Below are 19,515 nucleotides of genomic sequence, written 5' to 3' on the forward strand. Positions count from 1 at the left end.
TCATTCTGTAAGATAAAAATAATATTATTTTAAATAAACATTACGATTGTAATAGGTAGATGACGACATTTCAGAAAATTAAAGCAATGATCCAATTAAAATGCATTGGCACAAACTATTCATTCAACCAGAACGGAGAAACGTAAAACATTCTACAGCTTGTGTGTTCAGTCACGTTTATTTCCTAAATCTTGGTCGTGATTTCACACACGTGTAGTATTCTGGGGGCACCTTTCTTATTAAAGAATTCAAATCCTTCTCCCAACGCCATTAAAGTTGTGTTCCACACAAATTAAATCAAGGGTTTAAACATTTGTAAACCAAAAGGGAGCGATGGACGAATGCATTTCAGGGCCGCTTCACTTCAAACTAATTGAAACTGTATTTCAAGAGGACTCTTCAATTATGCAACAGCAGACCCCAGCACAAGATCCCAAACACGTAAGAAGATACGGTATGATTTCAAAGCAGGTCTCTTTAATTGTAGAATTTAATCCTGTCCTGGATAACTGAGGAAAGGAGCGTTGTTTAAGAACATGTGATTGGAAAACAAGATGAAAAATCAATCTGTGTGTAACAAAGTCAGCGCAAATCAGACGATCTATTCCTTCAGTCTGGTCCAAAAACATCTCGAACTGTGTAATCGACTTCAATTGCTGTATAATATTTACAACATTAGGCTACAGAGTGCACTGCAATTGGTTAATTGCTTAATAGCACAGCACAATTGTACAATAGATGAGTGCAGATGAATATATAACGCAGACATGTTCAGCTGTAGTGTCTCAGCAGATTGAACCGACATTACTAAATGAGGTTCAGTCACTGAATCCATTAACATTTTAAACATTGGTTTCTCCACCCATCTGCAATAGGAAACCATGAGACCCATTATAAATGAAACCCACTGTCTGTTATAAACTAAACTGATATTAAAAGTACATTTCTGAAGATAATGACTGAATCACTATCTGCTCAGTTTCAGCCAATTGGTTGGTCATTAGAGACTGATACTATAAAGTCAAACGAAGGAGTGGTTGTGAGACACCCAATAAGTTAATGAAGCTCTTTCACAAAACAGGAGCAGGGCATTTAAATAAATGTAAAGAAAAAAAACTGCAAAACCATTCTTACATACAGTATATTGCTGCACTGAATTTAAAGCAACAGTTGACACAAGAAAGGCTTTCCAGAATTCATTCATTCATGGTCGAGTTTCATGATTGCGGATCACTGGCTTTATTTGTTCTTGCTGAGAGTTCGCTGTTTTTCCGCATGTTCTACGATCTTCTCCTCCACGTAGAGGCCTTTGCGTCTGCGAACGGCGTTCATGTACTTCAGAGCCTGATTGCTCGAGTCTGCCTTTTCTCCAAAGTGTAAGTACTCCTCTTCAGTAGTGGGAACCCAGAATGGATCACTGCTGATGACCTAAAACACACACACACACACACACACACACACACACACACGTTAATGGCTTCAGCTGTGGATATAGATTAGCAACACTTGTTTGAAGCATCTAATAAACAACAAATCATTCATATCTAATTTTTTCATTTAATTTATAGAGCTGACTGAAACCTCTTTCTTTCCTTGAATATCATGTTTAATGAACTACTACAAATTTCGATTGAACATTACTTTACTGCGATGCATGCATTTGCATGGCAGGACTGCTTCACCTTCTCTCACGTTATTTTTGAGAACAATATAGGAAATGCTAAGACTGTGATGCAGCCCAAATAAGTTTATTTTTTATTTTTTTATGGGATAATGGATGACATTTACATCCATAAAGCTCAAAAAAATAAAATAAAAAAGAAAAGAAAAGAAAAGAAAAAACTTTCTTCTACTGGATTTTTTAAAAATATCTGAATTTGAAATTTGAAGGTATTTGATGCATTGGATTCTCTACAATATATTAAATTAAATCTATATTAAATGTATTTATAAAATTATTATGGTCTAAATTGACCAACATTTGAATTATCACTATTGTTGAGTTAAAAATAAATATATAAATAAACTTATATAAACTATCAATTATAGAAACTATAAATAAAAAGAACAAAATCATTAATTAATTTATTTATAACAATAACACTATTACTAAATACAGAATGAATGAATGAATGAATGAATGAATGAATGAATGAATGAATGAATTAATTAATTAAATAAAATACAAATATCTATCTCATATTTTAATTTCCTGTATTAAGCAAAGAAGGAATAAACACATGATTAATAAATAAATACATAAACACACTTAACATTATTTTGGATTATCCAAAATGAGCATAAGTACATGATTGTAAAATATGATTATACACTAAGTAAATCTCTCTCTCTCTCTCTCTCTCTATATATATATATAAATATCATAATGTAAGTCATGCATTAGAATATGCATTAGCACATGCCTACAACAATGTTATATTAGTGTTAAATAGCTTTTGATTGCATTGTACAAGCATTTGGTTAAATTGTATATTGGGATACTGTTAATGTGAATCTGCAATGATTAAAATGTGAGTTAAAACACACGTCATATGTAACCCATGTAAAGTGCTACTCATTTCCAGAATTTCAAATCTAAATTTAATCAGTGAAGTGAAGGCCCATTTGTGAAGTGTTTAGTTAATTTGTGAGTCAGTCAGGAATTGGCAGCACAATATTTCTATCCCTTTGTCTTCCTCTCTCTCATTATAAAAAGAAAATGAGTCGTTCCAGGGCAGAACTAGACTACGCAATTGTCCGCTGTGGAGAGATACACATAATGGTCATTATACCAGGCACAGCGTGAGCATGTACCAGCACACACACACACACACACACACACACACACACACATACAGCACTGGGAGCAGGTGCTTGATGGATGACGCAATCCCTGCAGCAACACACACACACACAATATGACCTCATGCTCAGACAATAGCACGAGTGGTACAATTACTGTAAGAGTCCAGCGGGGCCCCTGCACCTGGTCCCAGAGAGGCCCCACGGCGTGGGCTCCGTTACCCCGGGACAGATGGCAGAGGCCAACAACGGCCCGATTTAAACCCAAGCAGTCCAGCGCTTCAGGAGCATCACTGAAGAGAACCAGCTTACAGACCATTAGCATTTAAACGGCCGTCGAGCACAAGCAAAGAGCTTCCTGAGTGCTGCTCTTTGATTCCATATCTGCTTTCTTATTCTCATTTGTCTTTCGTGCCATCAGTCTCTCCCTCTCTTTCTCCGTTGACCTGACAGCTTGGGTTACCATCCCTGATTTTTCCCTCCACTAATGAGCTTTTGTCTTGTGTGTGCACTCACTCAAGCACAGCCCAACAAGTGACAGGGCACTTTTCATTTGTCTGTGATGTGTGCACAAACACACGCTCTTACTGGAGGCACAGACAGCACTATGACTGTCACGAAACCACAGTAGTGACTGATCTGAAACGTTTATACACGAGCTGCAACACACAGTGTTCTTCACACAAACTGCATGAGAAAAATCGAATCACTTAATTCATACCGTTAGCCTGTTTGTAAGATAACAACACTGTATGCTAAGAGAACACGAATATTGTCTAGAATAGTCTGTTCTTACTATTAATTACTCTTCTGTAGTTTATTAAATATAGTTTATGTACCCTGTTACATACACTTTTTAGGGTTTAAAAAAAGTTTAGGTTTAATATGATTTTTAATTATCAATTAATTATTTTATGAATATTTTTATTAAGCAAGGACACATTAAATTGATCAAAAGTAATATTTTTGGAAGAATAAATAATAATATAAAATGTAATCATCTAAAAATGTTTTTTAAGATGAATAAAAATGAATTTTTCTAATTATTAATTAATAAATGTATAATTTTTATTAAGCAAGGACACATTAAATTGACCAAAAGTAATATTTTGAGAAGAATGAAAATAAATAAATAAAAATATAAAATTGTATCATCTTAAAAAATATTTTTAAGATGAATAAAAATGAATTTATTTCTAATTATTAATTAATTAATGATTTTGTTTTATTAAGCAGGAAACATTAAATTGAACAAAAGTTTTTTTTTTTTTTTTTTTTTTTCAATGTTACAAAAATGACTGACCCCAAACGTTTTAACAGTAGACCATATTACTCACACAAATATTTGGTTAGTGGTTGGTTTTTATTTATATTGACAGTTTTCTGTATTGCATTATATTATATATATATATATATATATATATATATATATATATATATATATATATGCCCATGCCATTAACAGCTTTGCTAACGATTCAAAACTAATTATCATAAAATATATAGAACACACTAATATTAAGAAAAATATCCAATTTAAGTATTTATACTGTCAATATTTGGCCATTTAAACTGTGTGTTATAAATAAATCCATATATGCGTAAACAAATAGTGTTAACAAGTTTGGGTTCATTTGTTAAGATTTTTCAGCGTTTTTAAAATAAGTCTCTTTTGCTCACCAAGGCTGCATTTATATATATTAAAAAAAAGAGTAAAAGCAACAAAAAAGGTTTTTAAAATAAATTATTATTTTTTTAATAAAGTTTTCGATTTGAATATATTCTAAAATGTCATTTATTCCAGTGACGAAAAGCTGAAGTCTTAAGTGTCACATGATCCTTCAGAAACTATTCTAATATATTAATTTGCTGCTCAAGAAGCAACCTCTCATTATTCCCAGTTATTGTTTTACTCTCAAAGTTGTTCTGTTGTTCAATCAGTCATTACGCTGATCGCACTAGAATCTGATAACTGTTACATAACAAACCACAAATTCAGTAAATGGAAATGTAGCGAGACGGAAGGTTTTAATGAGCGACCGTCCGCCGCTGTCCATGACGGGGTGGAGTGTGTGTTTGATAGCAGCGCCAACACTGAATGACACCAACTGTGTGTCTGAATCACACAACGGCCCAGTATAACACACACACACACACACACACACGCACGCACGCACGCACACACACACACACACACACGTCCATTTCTTTGTCCATCTCGCACAATTAGATTATGTTGACCTGCATATGTCTAGCTCATGGCTGGCACTGATTAGTGTGTGTGTGTGTGTGTGTGTGTGTGTGTCTCTCATGGCAGGGGCGGGCAGACGCTTGGCAGACAGATCGAGGGCGGATTCGAGGCCCTGGCATATGTGTCTAATGGTGTCTAATGGGCTCTCCGCACAGTAGGGAACACACACACACACTCTCAATGGAAGTGCTGCTGTCAGAGCTTGACATCTGCCCACACACACAAGCATACACACACATGCACGCATGCAGGCTGTCAGACGGAGTGTGTAGGTTCGGTGAGATATGGCTGAGTTTTCACACTAATGGTGCAGCGTCCTGCGTTTGGCACCTTTTCAACTCTGCGGCTCTTGGAGAAAGAGAGAGAGAACGAGACAGGTGCGAGATCTACAACAAAAGCGATGAGGAAACGCTATCCGGACCAACTTTATAAGACTGCTGTCAGTTATACTACTTCATTTCCTGACACATCAGTTGCCCTGAAATGGATCCGTATAATGCCTTTAGCAGGAGGACACATGTGCAACTGCAAACCCACATATCAATAACTGTCTCCAAAGCACCGATTCCAACGAGCAAAACACATCCAGTCAGAAATCATGTTCATGGGTGACAAAACACTGCTTAGAGGGTTATTTCAAACCCATATGACGTTCTGAAGAGAGTGCCGTTTTCTCTTTATATGTGTGACCCTGCAGCACAAAACCAGTCTTAAGTCACTGGGGTATATTTGTAGCAACAGCCACCAATACATTGTATAGGTCTTAATTATTGATTTTTTCTTTTAAGCCAAAAATCATTAGGAGATTCAGTAAAGATCATGTTCCATGAAGATATTTTGTAACTTTCCTACAATAAATATATAAAAACTTACATTTTGATTAGGAATATGCATTGCAAAGGACTTCATTTGGACAACTTTAAAGGTGATTTTCTCAATATTTCGATTTTTTTTTGAACCCTCAGATTCCATCTCGGCCAAATATTGTCAACATTTTTCATACATTAACATTATTCAGCTTTCAGGTGATGTATAAATCTTATGACTCGTTTTGTCGTCCAGGGTCACATACTATATTAATAATTTTTTTTGCTGAAAATCTATGGCGTTTCAAGATGCCACTCAACCCAGGTCTGACATCAATGATGATGAGTCAGGAAATATGTGAGAAACAATAACATTTGATGTGATACGTTTCAAAACTGGCACAAATCTGAATGTATGTGATGCATCATATTTTTTCATGCATTCGCATTTGCTTCGTACACACCCCAAACTTTTGATGAACATTAACTTTTATCTGTTCCTTTTATTCTTTATGAACAGTCAGTGGTGAATATTAGCTTTCTTTGTATAAAAAAACAACAACTAGATCATTATGTCATTTAAAAGAGAAGTGAGCTTTGTGCTGATTATCATCTTCTTTGTTTCAATGAAGAAAAACGTCATACAAGACATGAAACAGACTGAGAGCGAGTAGATTACAGATTTTTCTTTTTTTTGGTGAACAATTCTTATAAACGCTTTAGGACTAACAAAACAACACAGTTTTGTAGAAGTCCTGCAGTCCTGCAAAATGAGCACCTTAAGACCCATAAAACATCCACAGAAAAGAGAACAACAGCAATTCAGCTGTAAAAGGAGACACTCCCCACACACACACACACACACACACACACACACACACACAGGAGGACAAAACGGGGTCGCAGTGCTCCGCTTTACACTGTCTTTAGTCTTTTCTCTGCACACATAGGCCACATTTACAAGAATTGAAAATGCAGCCGACCTCAAAATTTAGCAAGGCAGGGTTTGAATTAAACATGGAATTGAATTACCCTCCTCCTGCAAAACAAACACAGTCTTCAAGTACCAAGACAGGAGGACAATTTGAGTCATGTGTGTTAGTGAGTGTGTGATACTCACACTGTACTCAAACACTAGGAGTACAGGAGATTATTAACTGTTCTTCTCCTCGCAGAGATACAGAACATTAATCATGGCTTATTTCTCAGAAAATCAAGTAAAAATTGCCATGCCAGAATAAAGGGAATTTAATTCAACACTCATGCTTCAGCATTGTCTACAAAGACATAATAATGTATTGCATTATCATAAAATGTAGTATTACCTTGAAGCAACATTTTTTCTGTAAATAACCAGATGACTTAAGAGTTTTTAAGAGTAGCCTCAGAATCAAATGTTCCAGAGATGCATAATAAACTGCATTACTAAATCAAGATAAGCACTAAATCTCCCCGAGCCCATCAGCTGTCAGATGACACAGAGGACTGATTGATCAGGATTGCAGCAGTTTAGCAAAAAGTCAAGAGTATCTATGAGGTTGTTGTGAGTTCAAACCCTTTAGCTATGATTTTGATTTAATATGACTCATTTTAATCTTTGAAGTACTGTGCTATATTAGCACACTTAAGAGTTTGTGCTGAACTGTGGGTGTTTTGTGAATAAGACGCAGGTTTCTGCACTCAGACACACCGCATGCAAAAGTGGCGCAACTGTTTTGTGAAGTAGCAGACGCCCTTATATGCCCTTTGTGTGTGATTGTGTGTGTGTATCATGCCCGGCTTAACTCGACCCATCATCCTGGCTGACAGTAGCACCATATGGCCGCAGAGCTGCGTTCGCTCACCCAGCCCCAGAGTGTTGAGAACACGTCCAGCCAGCCGTCGGGTTAAAGATGGCACACATGTGGCGTCTACAGCCTTTGATCCTCTTTCACGCCAATCCTCCACCACACACACACACACACACACACACAGCATCTGAAATGCTCTACTAACTCACAGTGAACTCCCACGTGAGGAACAATCTGCTAAAAATACACACGACCAAACGCCTCCACTCCACTGGGTTAAAAGATCAGTAAACAACAACAACACTTGATTCAGCCTTTCAACTTACACTACTAGCAATCTATCTATCTATCTTTCTATCTAGCTGTTTATTTATTCCATCCATCCAGTTATATGAATTAATTTGAATTAAAATTCCATTTACTAACATTTCAATTACAATTGTGCATCCTATTTCCTATATTATTTTAATTCTGTTCAGTCACTATCATTTTAAAGGGTTAGTTCACCCCAACATGAAAATTCTGTCATTAATTACTCACCCTAATGTTGTTCCAAACCCATAAGACCCCGGTTCATTATTGAAACACAAATGACGATATTTTTGATGCATTCCGTGAGCTCTCTGATCCTCCCATAGACAGCAAGGGTCCTTACATGATCAACATCCAGAAACGTAACAAGAAGATCAGTACAATAATGAATGTGACATCAGGGGTTCAACCATAATTTTAGGAAGCTACGAGAATACTCTTGTGTTCAAAAGAAAAAAAAAAAGTTGAAAAAAGACTTTATTTAACACTTTGTCTCCTCCGTATAACCCTAGTGCCATTTTGGAAGGTATCTACTAATTGTAAACAGTGTATGCTGTTCTGTGTCAGCTGTGCCAGCTGTGTCAGCTTTGATTTGAATGAAAACAACATATCTGTGCACCACACATAAGCGCTTATGTGATGTTACCCCAGCACTGTGTACGTGTCTCTGCCTAATGCCTGTAATGCATTGATCAATCCAGAGCGCTCTCTGAGTACACACTCACACACAGCTCGTTCACTGACTGCTCGACACTCTCAAGGTAAACACGCTTTTGCCAGATCAGCAGCACTGACATCTGACAGCAGATCAATATGACTGGTTCTGATGGATTGGCCTGTCCATACAGTTCTCCAGCCACGTATGATCACATATTATCATGCGTCTGTATAGATATGAACGTCTGGCACTGGGTCCAGTATCTTTGCGGTGTATTTCCTGTCCCCTACAGTAAACTAACTCTGTGTTCTGAGGGTGAGATAACTAAACACACGTCAAAGAGCAAAGGAGAAATTTTTAATTCATTCTTCAGTTTGCTGTCAGTTTGTTCATTCATACACTACTGTTCAAAAGTCTGAGGTCAGCAAGACTTAATACTTGACACTGACACTTTTTCCTATTCAAAGACAATTTTGACAAAAATTTGAAGCAATATGAAGCACATATAAAATATAACACAAACAAGCATATAGTTCGATCATTCATTGATTTGTTCATTCAATCACACCGATTCATTATTAGCGCATTCATTCAATATTCACAAATATTCAGTCGTTCAATTATTTCTCAATTAATTCACTCTCATTCATTTATTCTTAAATTTCAGCAGTTTTCTGTTCACTAATTTTGTTTGGATTTATTTTGTCAACAGATATTGGATTTTGCAGATAACAACAACTAAGGTGGAAAAAGTCAACCATTTCTGATCGATTAGTTGATAATTTTTTTTAATCTATATATGTGTGTTCAACTGTTCTTAGAGGGAAAGGGCAGGCCAGACATAAAAGCTACAGGAATCCAAAATATATGAAACCATTGCACAACCATTCATTCAGTTAAATCTTCATGAATGGATTAGTTTTTACATTCATTTGCACAGCCATTCATTCATTCACTCACCTCCCAGTGGCTGAAGACTAGCTGTGGGCTGGCCAGGCCGCTCGTCCTCTTCCTGATCTCGTCAGCGAATCCGAAACTCTCGGCAACAGGAAGTACAGCCTTAATGATGAACATGTCTGTCCCTTCCTTCATCTCCTCTTGGAGGACTCGTCCTTCCCGCTTGGACAGAACGGCATACACACGACCTGCAACACACGTATATTTATCAACCTAAAGAACCGCACTTGGAGGAAAAAAACAAAACCTCTAAACTGATCTAAACTTCTACTCCTTTTTGTAATCATTATTAATTCATTACAGTATTTATTAATATTTTGAATTAGCGTTCGTTCTTATATTTTCAGTATTTGTTTTAATAGTTGAAACTTTAGTTATTTTGTTAAAAGCTTTTTTCTATTTCTATATGATTCAATTTCAGTTTTTGTCTTTAGTACTTAAACTTATTTCAGTTAACTAATCTTAACTTAATTGAACTTAACTGAACTTTATTCTTTAGTCATTTTGTTGTTAATGAAGACTATTACAGTATTTATTAATATTTTTAACGGTCATATTTTCTGTTTTTTTCTTTCAATTTAAGTAATTTTGCTATCCACTTTTCTCATTATAGAATTATATTTTTTAATTTAAGCTTTTCTTTATTTCTTTATTTTTTTATTTCAGTAATTCAATTTCATGTGCTTTTGTAATTCTATTTTAACTATATACAGTATATATAACTTTGTAGTTTAATAATATATATTTGTATTTATTTACTTTTTTTTTTCTTTTTTAGTTTTTTGCTTAAATTTATTTCAAACACTTCTAGTTTTTTAGGAATAAGTTTTTCATCTAATAATTATAATTTTTTAGCTTTATTTAAATGACCATGCCCATCATTTATGTCGGTCAAACCATAGATCATGTATTACCTAAAAACACACATGCACACAAATCCATCATCCCGAGGCAGAATCTCAGAATATCACACACAATCAGACGTTTGTTAAAATTCATCTGTTGCAGACATCCTTCTCCTTTAACTAACACAAACAGCGGCTGACACACACACACACACAGGCGGGTGAATACATGGAAGTGACGGGGGAAGAAACTCAGTGCCTGTGTATCTTACAGTTCGGCCCCAGAGACCATCGACCTGTTAACACTGCAGACGAGTGTGAAGCTCTCGCAATAATACTTGATGACAGACATCTATAGAAGGTCATGACCTCTGTACATCCGGGCCATGAATGCACACCTCTGTTACTGTGTTGTATAAAACTGTTATTGACTTGACTGTTAGAGGAGATGTATAGAGGAAAACAGGATTTTCCTTGCTCTTAAAAGAGATTGATGGACTATGTAGAAATACTCCAGCATTCACAACTGCAGCCCACCAGGACTATTTAGTGAAACTAAGCAGCAAAAACAGCTTAATCAGAAATCTATGAGTACATTAACATATGACTTCTATGCAGATGCATCAACACGTACTCGGTTTTTTTAAGCTGGTTGTGATGATAAACTTTAGCAGTTTGTGGAAGTCAGTTATATATAGAAGTCCTAATGGAACAGTAGCAAAAACAGCCTGTCTAATTGTAATGAGAGTGATTTTGTTGATGGAGGTCAAAGATCAGTTGTACTGATGGCTATTGCTGCCGTTCCTACTGCTGGATGATGTAATGTTATTGGTGGAATGTATAATTTGAAATATGACTCTACAAATGAAAATTAACTGGAGAAATAGCATAATTTGTATTTATGTATGTGTGATTTACTTTTACATTTACTTTTATATAGAGAGAATTATAACTAGATTCTGATTTACAGTCAGATTACATCTATACAGTCATGAATTACTCTTTAAATGTATTTTTAAAATAATTAAACGGAGACAAACACATGCATATTTATATATATATTCAGATTTACAATTTACATTTATATTTATATTTTCAGATTTAGTTTTACATACAAACCCGATTCCAAAAAAGTTGGGACATGTACAAATTGTGAGTAAAAAAGTAATGGAATAATTTACAAATATCATAAACTTATGTTTTATACACAATAAAATAAAGATAACATATCAAATGTTGAAAGTGAGACATTTTGAAATGTCATGCCAAATACTGGCTCATGTTGGATTTCTACACATTCCAAAGAAGTTGGGACAGGTAGCAATAAGAGGCCGGAAACGTTAAATTTACATATAAGGAACAGCTGGAGGACCAATTTACAACTTAGGTCAATTGGCAACATGATTGGGTATAAAAAGTGTTTCTCAGAAGTCAAGATGGGCAGAGGATCACCAATTCCCCCATTGATGCCATAAAATTTTAAATCAACTTATTTTTCCCTTAAAATTATAAATTTTCTCAGTTTAAACCTCCGATATATCATTATGTTGTATTCTGAATAAAATATTGAAAGTTGAAACTTCCACATCATTGCATTCTGTTTTTATTTCACAATTTGTACAGTGTCCCAACTTTTTTGGAATCGGGTTTGTACATGTATTCAAAACAGTATACATTCTCATTTACATTTATATATTCATAAATGTATTTATATTACAATATTAGATGTATTAGATGCACACTGATGACTAGATTCAAATTTATAAATACATATTTATATTTATGTATTCATGTAGTTATGATTATATAATTCGATTTATATTAGATATATATATATATATATATATATATATATATATATATATATATACCCGTCTACAATTTATTAATATATATTCAGATTTTACACATAAACACACACACACACACACTTGTTGACTATCATTGAAAATTGGCATTTCTAAAAACCTTTGCTTGCTACAAAAGCATAGAATGTTTAAGAGGCCCTTTTCGCTTTAATGTATACATGTAAGACGTTTATCTCATCTGGAAACATCTGTAATACATACACCTGGATGTCAACAGTGTGACCTAGTTATCTGGATATGGAAAACATCCTGCCAGTGAAAAATGAAGTTTATATATTTTAAATTCAAAACCATTTTCTCCCTTAACACACTCCAGCTGCGCTCCCAAATACTTTTGCTCTCATTGCAGTTATGGAAACTAAATGCCTGTGCTTCATTTACAGATTTCAAACTTTTTTCCTCAAGCGAACAAAAACAATCGGGAAGGTAATTTGCACCATTTGTTAAAATATTTACGTATTTTCTCCCCTTTGGCCCAGGCAGACCGATTTTCTCAGAGGTTTTGGTTCTCGTGGGGCATGATTCTCTTACCCCTTCAACTGGGTTCGTTTCACACAGGCATGTGGGCTGGACAATCCTGCTTTTGTTCTGGAACCTGATGCAATGACGGCATCACACAGATACATGGCTGTTTTACATCAGCTTTCAATCAAGGACCTGGGATAACTATTTCCTCTTTGCATGGTATAGGGACCTTTTTAGAGACTAGAGCACGACCGATATGGTTTTTTTTTTGGGGGGGGGGGGGGGGTTGATGCAGATACTGATATTAGGAAGTAAAAAAGGACTGATAATGATCTATCAGCCAATATTCTGTAGGTGTAGGCTATATTATTGTACAGTATAATCAAAAGTCATGGTAAGTCGTGGCCTAGTGGTTAGAGAGTTTGTCTCCTAACCCTAGGGTTGTGGGTTCTTTCCAAATCTGTGTGACTTTCCTTCTTAACTGGAACTCAATAGGTGGATATGTGATTAAATTTAATGAACATAAATGATGACTGGGACTGTCAAACTTCAAAAGGGACACAAAAGAGGCATAAAAGTACCATAAAGGTTTCATATGACTCGTATGATCGTTTTGTGGAGAACAGACTGAAATGTAGGTCATTATTCACTGATCTGAGTTTCCACTAGGTTTGGAATGACATGAGAGTGAGTAAATGTTGACTCATTTTAATTTTGTGGTGAAATCTCTTTAAGTGGCCATTTTCAGTTTCAGTTTACCTAAAGAGACAATTAAATCCCAATGAAATAGTTAGTGTTTCTTTACTTTGCTGCAGTATTTTTGATTGTTATACAGAAATTGGACAGGACGTACTTATGACACTTTTAATGAATCATGAATTAATGAATCGTGATCCCATATTAGTATATCATACTAAAATAACACTGATAAAAAAAGTTATTTTTTGTAGTGTGGCTCCATGACCTTCTTAGTAGTATAATGCTTATGGGAAACAAAACCATGAACTGACATTTTGTCTTTCATAAAGATTGACTTCTCGACTATGTTTTTGTAGAGACTGAATAAACTGCTTACCCAGGACCTCAGCGGTGGCCATGATTTCGCATGTATACATGGCTGCCATCAGCCGTTGAGGTTTAGCTTGGAAGGCGTATCTGCAGGCCTCCTTCATAGCAGCGATAAGCTGCCCTGAGAACGGCCCATAACAGTCCACCGAACCCCCAGCGACCTCCACTCTGCTCCTGCTTTGGTTAGAGCTTGCCGATGAGGTGTTTGTCTCGTGAGCATCAGATCTCTCACTGTGGTCATCATTATTTGGCTCTGCAGCTTGGGAATCGTCATCGATTGAGTCTTTTTGAGCTAGAGGTACAGAAAGCTTCATGTCCCAGGTCTCTACAGAGAAGCAAACCCCCATCAAAGGTTCCTCACACATGGGACCAGAAAGCGTAGCTAACTGGAAGCCACTGGCAATGCTATTGTCAAAGTCTCTGATCTCTGCCTTTTCTGTTTCCTTTTCTCGTTCCAGACACTGCCACACAGAGGGTCTCCGGTAGCCCTCGACATTGTTGAGGAGAATATTTGGCCCACAACGTCGTGGACCAAATGCCCAGATACGCTCCACGGCTCCCCTCCACTTGCGGCCTTGCAGGTTGCTCTCCAGCTTTACCTTGAAATCCTGGATGTTCTCCAGGATTTTCTGGTTGATGTCCAGAGTCTTGTCCTCCCAGGCGAACAGGCTGAACTGCTCCATTGTGCGGATGAGCTCCACATTGTCCTCCAGAAGGCGGGTGACTTCCTCAGGAAGAGGAATAGCCCGCACCCCGACCGTGGCTATCTTGTTCGGGGTGGTGAGCGTGACCAGACCGGTGGAATCCACCTGGATGCCTTCGGGATACTTTGTTTGTTCCTCCTTGACCTGGTGAATCACCGCCACCTTCTGCTGCTTTCCCATGTCCTCATTCACCATGTCCACTTTGGGAGGCCTAATCACTGTCTCGCGGAACGGGATGATTGGTTTGGATGCACTGATTTCAATTTTAGCAAACCTAGAGGATAAAGAGAAATATCAATCATGATGCAAAAAAAACATGCAGAGTCAAAAAATACTGATGTCATCTATGGATAAGTTTGCATTGTAAAATAAAAAAAAAAGTTATTTTTAATTTACTTTATTTTTATTATTTCATTATTATTTTATATACTTTATTATTGTTTGCTTACGTATAATAACTACCTGATAAGCATGAAGATAATTTACATTTACATGTCAGTGTGCATTTACATTTAAACACAAAAACAAAATATATTGTATAATATATATATGTGTGTGTGTATTAAATATAAAAAAAAAAAAAAAAAAAAAAATATATATATATATATATATATATATATATATATATATATGAAGAGTTCAGATGCAAAAGCCTCTAAATGCCATCTGAAATTTTCATCTAAAATTAGGATTTTTATCAAGCTCCTATATTTATGTTCAGTTATTTCACTTTAATAGTCTGGAAAAGAACCTGCACATTGCCATTAAAGTAAAATGACTCAACCTAAGCATAGGAGCTTGACAAAAATCCTAATTTTAGATGAAAATTTCAGATGGCATTTAGAGGCTTTTGCATCTGAACTCTTCATATATATATATATATATATATATAAAAAAATTACAGATTATGTATTGAGTAATAATGACTTAAATTTCGCATGAAGCAGTATATATAAACAAAAATATCTAATATACTATTTATAACAAACAGAAATATATGGCGGTTGACTTACATTTAAAACTACATTTAATACATTATTATTATTATTATTATTATACTTAAAAAAAAGTGTGTTTAATAAACTAAGTATTATGTATTAGGCTTTGCTGTGGTATTGAAATTGCTATTGAGAAACACAATATCAATAGTGATATTTTAGTAATGTGACAACTCTAAAACATTGAATCACTACACTAGATTACATTAGATTCAACTTTATTGTCATTGTGCAGAAAACAACTACAGAGGCCATGAAATACAGTAACTACTCAGGGAAAAAAAGACCGGTTGTATGAAAAGGCTTATTTTTCAAACTAACTGGGAGGACATGAAAGAAAATTATTGCCGGCACTCAAGACTGGCGTTCAGCCAACGGTAAGAGCCGAGCTCTGATTCTCCAGCAAGTCATTATAGCACAGTAAAATCTAATTTACAATGGGCCATTCATGCAGAAATTATTCAAATACACATTAATCTCTCTCTCTGTCTGCGTGAGGAAACAGACATAAACATTCTGCCGGAAGATAAAAGCGCATTGATTCATAAGAATATCACACAACCCAGGCTTACTCAATATGTTATGCTTGCATGTAATGCATGTTTGAATACAGAATGACCTGAATCTAATGGGGGACCTAAACACTCTGGGTCACTGGTTAATGGACACAGTCGGACACTTGGGTCTCATGGGTCACTGGGCTTTGTTAAGTGGAGCAGACGGTTGACATGGCTGCTGTCTTCGTGGAGACATTGTGTAATCCAGTTAGATCCAGACGGCCACAGAACGGTTTGGGAAGAAGATAATCCAGTGGAAAATGTTTACTAGAAAGCTCCCGAGAGCCGTGACTGGGCTGCTGTCTCACTGCTGACAGCTCCTGGTGTGATGCGATTCACACAGTTAGCTTCCACTTCTTCAACCTCATTATTTTTTGTTATTTCCTAACTCTCTTGCCTCATGCACCTCCACGGCCCCATCAGCGCTGCTTTTAAAACAGAAATGTGTTCCTGTTGACTCAAATTACACTGGATATCATGTAGAATTATCATTAACGTCATTAAAATGGCCATAATTACAATAACAGCACACTTTTATATTAAAACAGGAAGTAATGTTGGTAAACACTCACCAAATAGCTTTCTCTCTAACCGCTTACAGAATTGGTTTAATTTGCTGAAACATTCGATGGGAAGTTTATAAGATTTTTTTTTATTATTATTGTTGTGGAGAAGAGTGTTTGGGGTCACTTTTTTGGAAATAAATTAATATTTTTAATTAGCATGGGACGTATTGCATTAAACAAGTGACATTACAGACATTAACAAAAGGGGATTACATAAATTATATAAATGTATATTTATAAAACTGTTTAACATTCAAAGGTTAATAAAAAACAATATAATAATATAAAAACATAAAAATATATATTTTTAAAATGAATGATGTTCTTTGAGCAGCAAATCAGCATATAAGAATGATTTCTGAAGGATCATGTGACACTGACGACTGGAGTAACTGCAGCCTTGGTGACTATAAATGATTTAAAAAAAAAAGAAGATAAATATAAATATTAAAAAAACGTTTGAACAATGGACAGACTCCTACTATACACATTGCTGAGAGTGAGTGAATCCGCAATTAGTGGCCCACTCTAGTTTCCATTATGATGTACATATTCAATGCAATTTATTGGCCTTAAAGACATATGACCTTTTCCATAAGCTTATAATGACACTAAAGTGACATATTGACAAAAAGCTGCATAATCGACAAGCTTTTCGATGATACAATCATTAATAACATGCAAAACAAACTCAAGCAATGCTTTTCCTCAAACTAAATCAATAATCAACACATGAGAGGGCGTAATGTCCCATTTTCTTCTGCATTCTGGCAGCTGACCCATTTTCTGCTGAGGATGTGATGTCATCGTCCCGTGACCTCGCTGTGAATGGCCTGAGGACAGGCGCTGCGTCAGAGGTCTGGTCAGGCTATCGCTGAACTGCTTTGACACCAAGGTCTGAGGGATATTTTTAAACGCCACTCAGACTGAGGAGTAGACACTGCAGGCGGCCTGACCTCAGCGGTGACCCCGACGACCCCCAAACCAGCAGCTCGGGGTCTTATGGGTCTTCACCTCTGGCTTTCCTCTCATGTGGTACTGGTGTTTCTTTCTGACCTGAGGGGCAGAGCTAGTGACTAAATAACAGCCCATTTACTACAGCACTACACCATCAGACGGCCATGTTTTCTCCTCTAGTTGCAGAAATTATGGAGTTGTTTTGGTTTTGGTTCAGACAGATGTTTTGGGGGGTTTGATACACTGATCGCAGGACTTCACCTGTGCATCTGGATACTGCAGTTTCGCAATGAACTCACCAGTTTTGTCAAAACACTGAACCTCGTTCCCTGGACAACAGATGGTCCTAAAGTCAACGTGAGACACAGTTCACTACCTAATTAATAATAATAAAAAAAGGACTTGCTTTCATTCAACAAAAATTGACTGAAAATTGAATACTAAAGGAGTAAAGTAAGAGAGATTTGTGACATCAACTGAAAAAAAGATTGTTGCAAAGGCAGACAAATTATATTTTGATAAAAAAAATCAAAGATCAATGAAAAAAACCTTCATTTAACATCTTGCACTGATGAATCTGAAAGATCTGTTAATAAAAAGGCAAATATTGATGGCTTATTGATTGTAACATACACTTTACAGTATTGTCTGGGGTCAGTATGTTTTTTATTTATTTAAAAGAAACAAATACGTTTATTCTGAAAGGATGCAAAAGTGACAGTAAAGACATTTACACTATTACAAAACATTTTTCAAATGAATACTGCTAAATTATATATATATATATATATATATATGAATTATTTATAATGATTTACATATTATATAATCTGTAAATCATTATAAATCATTCATAAATAAGTGCAGACTTGACGAGAATAGAAAACTCCTTTGTGTGTATATATGTGTGTGTTCACACAAACACATTTTAATTATTAAATATGTACTTTATAAAAGCATATATTTTCTACTGACGCATATTCTGTAAGGTTGTTAGGGCTCACTGTGATAATTTAATCATAAACAATGCACAGTTGAATGCTTGACTATTTATACATTTAATGAATAAAAACACGACAGAATACACACATTCAATATTCAAACTACATTCAATCAAACTGTTAGACTAGAAATATTGCCAGGACTTATTCTACCCAAATCATAGATGAACTATAACCTAAACCGGTCTATTTGAACATAAATGACACGTCGACTAGTTACTTTAAGTAGAATGAGTAAAAGAGCAGGTGGGACAGATGGAGTAAAGAAAGAATGACAGAAAGCAGGCAAATATGAACAGGAACATATCTCAATCAATGGGGAGTTTAGGCATGTTTATATCTCTTGCATTAGCCGAAGCTTTTCCAAACCTTGACAAGACGGACTCCATTACAGACCAGCCAAATTAGACCTGAGGGATCTCTATCCCCATCAACGGCTGTTAAATGTGCTTGAGCTGAGAACACTTGAGTGTAAATGTTAAAAACAAACTGATGAGTCTTTCCTTCACGACGCCCGAAAACAGGACAAAATAATACTGAGAGAGACGCGCGTTAATTTACAGGCCCGCAGCTCGAGGCAGAGCAGCAGATGGGGAGTGTGCGAGAGCTCATTTGTGTCTCCTTACACCATTACCAGTTTTTTCAGCTAAGTGTGATTGCACGAGCCAATCACTGTTCTAGCAGAGCCAAGTCAGGATCGTCCAATTTAATCTACATCCACAAAACATGACACATCTCTCGCTGGCTTCCTCACTTCTTTGTGTTAATGTGACACTTTCTCACTCGATTTGTCTCAACTCAAACTGATTCTGTAGTACTATCAACGAGACCAAGGACAGTTTCTGGAACAACAAATCTGTAACAAACTTTGACACGAGGCCAACACTGTACTGTAGCAGCGTGTAGAAAT

At 35.9% G+C, this 19,515-nt stretch overlaps 1 protein-coding gene across 2 annotated transcripts in view; it reads right to left on the minus strand.

Annotated features, from left to right (window-relative positions):
- Positions 1-455: 455 nt before the first annotated feature.
- LOC113105687 (elongation factor-like GTPase 1) overlaps positions 456-19,515 on the minus strand; it is a 91,524-nt gene continuing 72,464 nt past the window's right edge. For both annotated transcript variants that reach the window (XM_026266921.1, XM_026266922.1), the window contains exons 18-20: positions 13,830-14,800; positions 9,580-9,764; positions 456-1,428 (exon numbers count right to left, since the gene is read on the minus strand). In XM_026266921.1, coding sequence (XP_026122706.1) covers positions 1,240-1,428; positions 9,580-9,764; positions 13,830-14,800 — 1,345 coding nt within the window. In that variant the 3' untranslated portion in view covers positions 456-1,239. The remainder of the gene's footprint in view (positions 1,429-9,579; positions 9,765-13,829; positions 14,801-19,515) is intronic.

Source organism: Carassius auratus, chromosome 7, assembly GCF_003368295.1.
Source record: "Carassius auratus strain Wakin chromosome 7, ASM336829v1, whole genome shotgun sequence".
Taxonomy (NCBI): domain Eukaryota; kingdom Metazoa; phylum Chordata; class Actinopteri; order Cypriniformes; family Cyprinidae; genus Carassius; species Carassius auratus.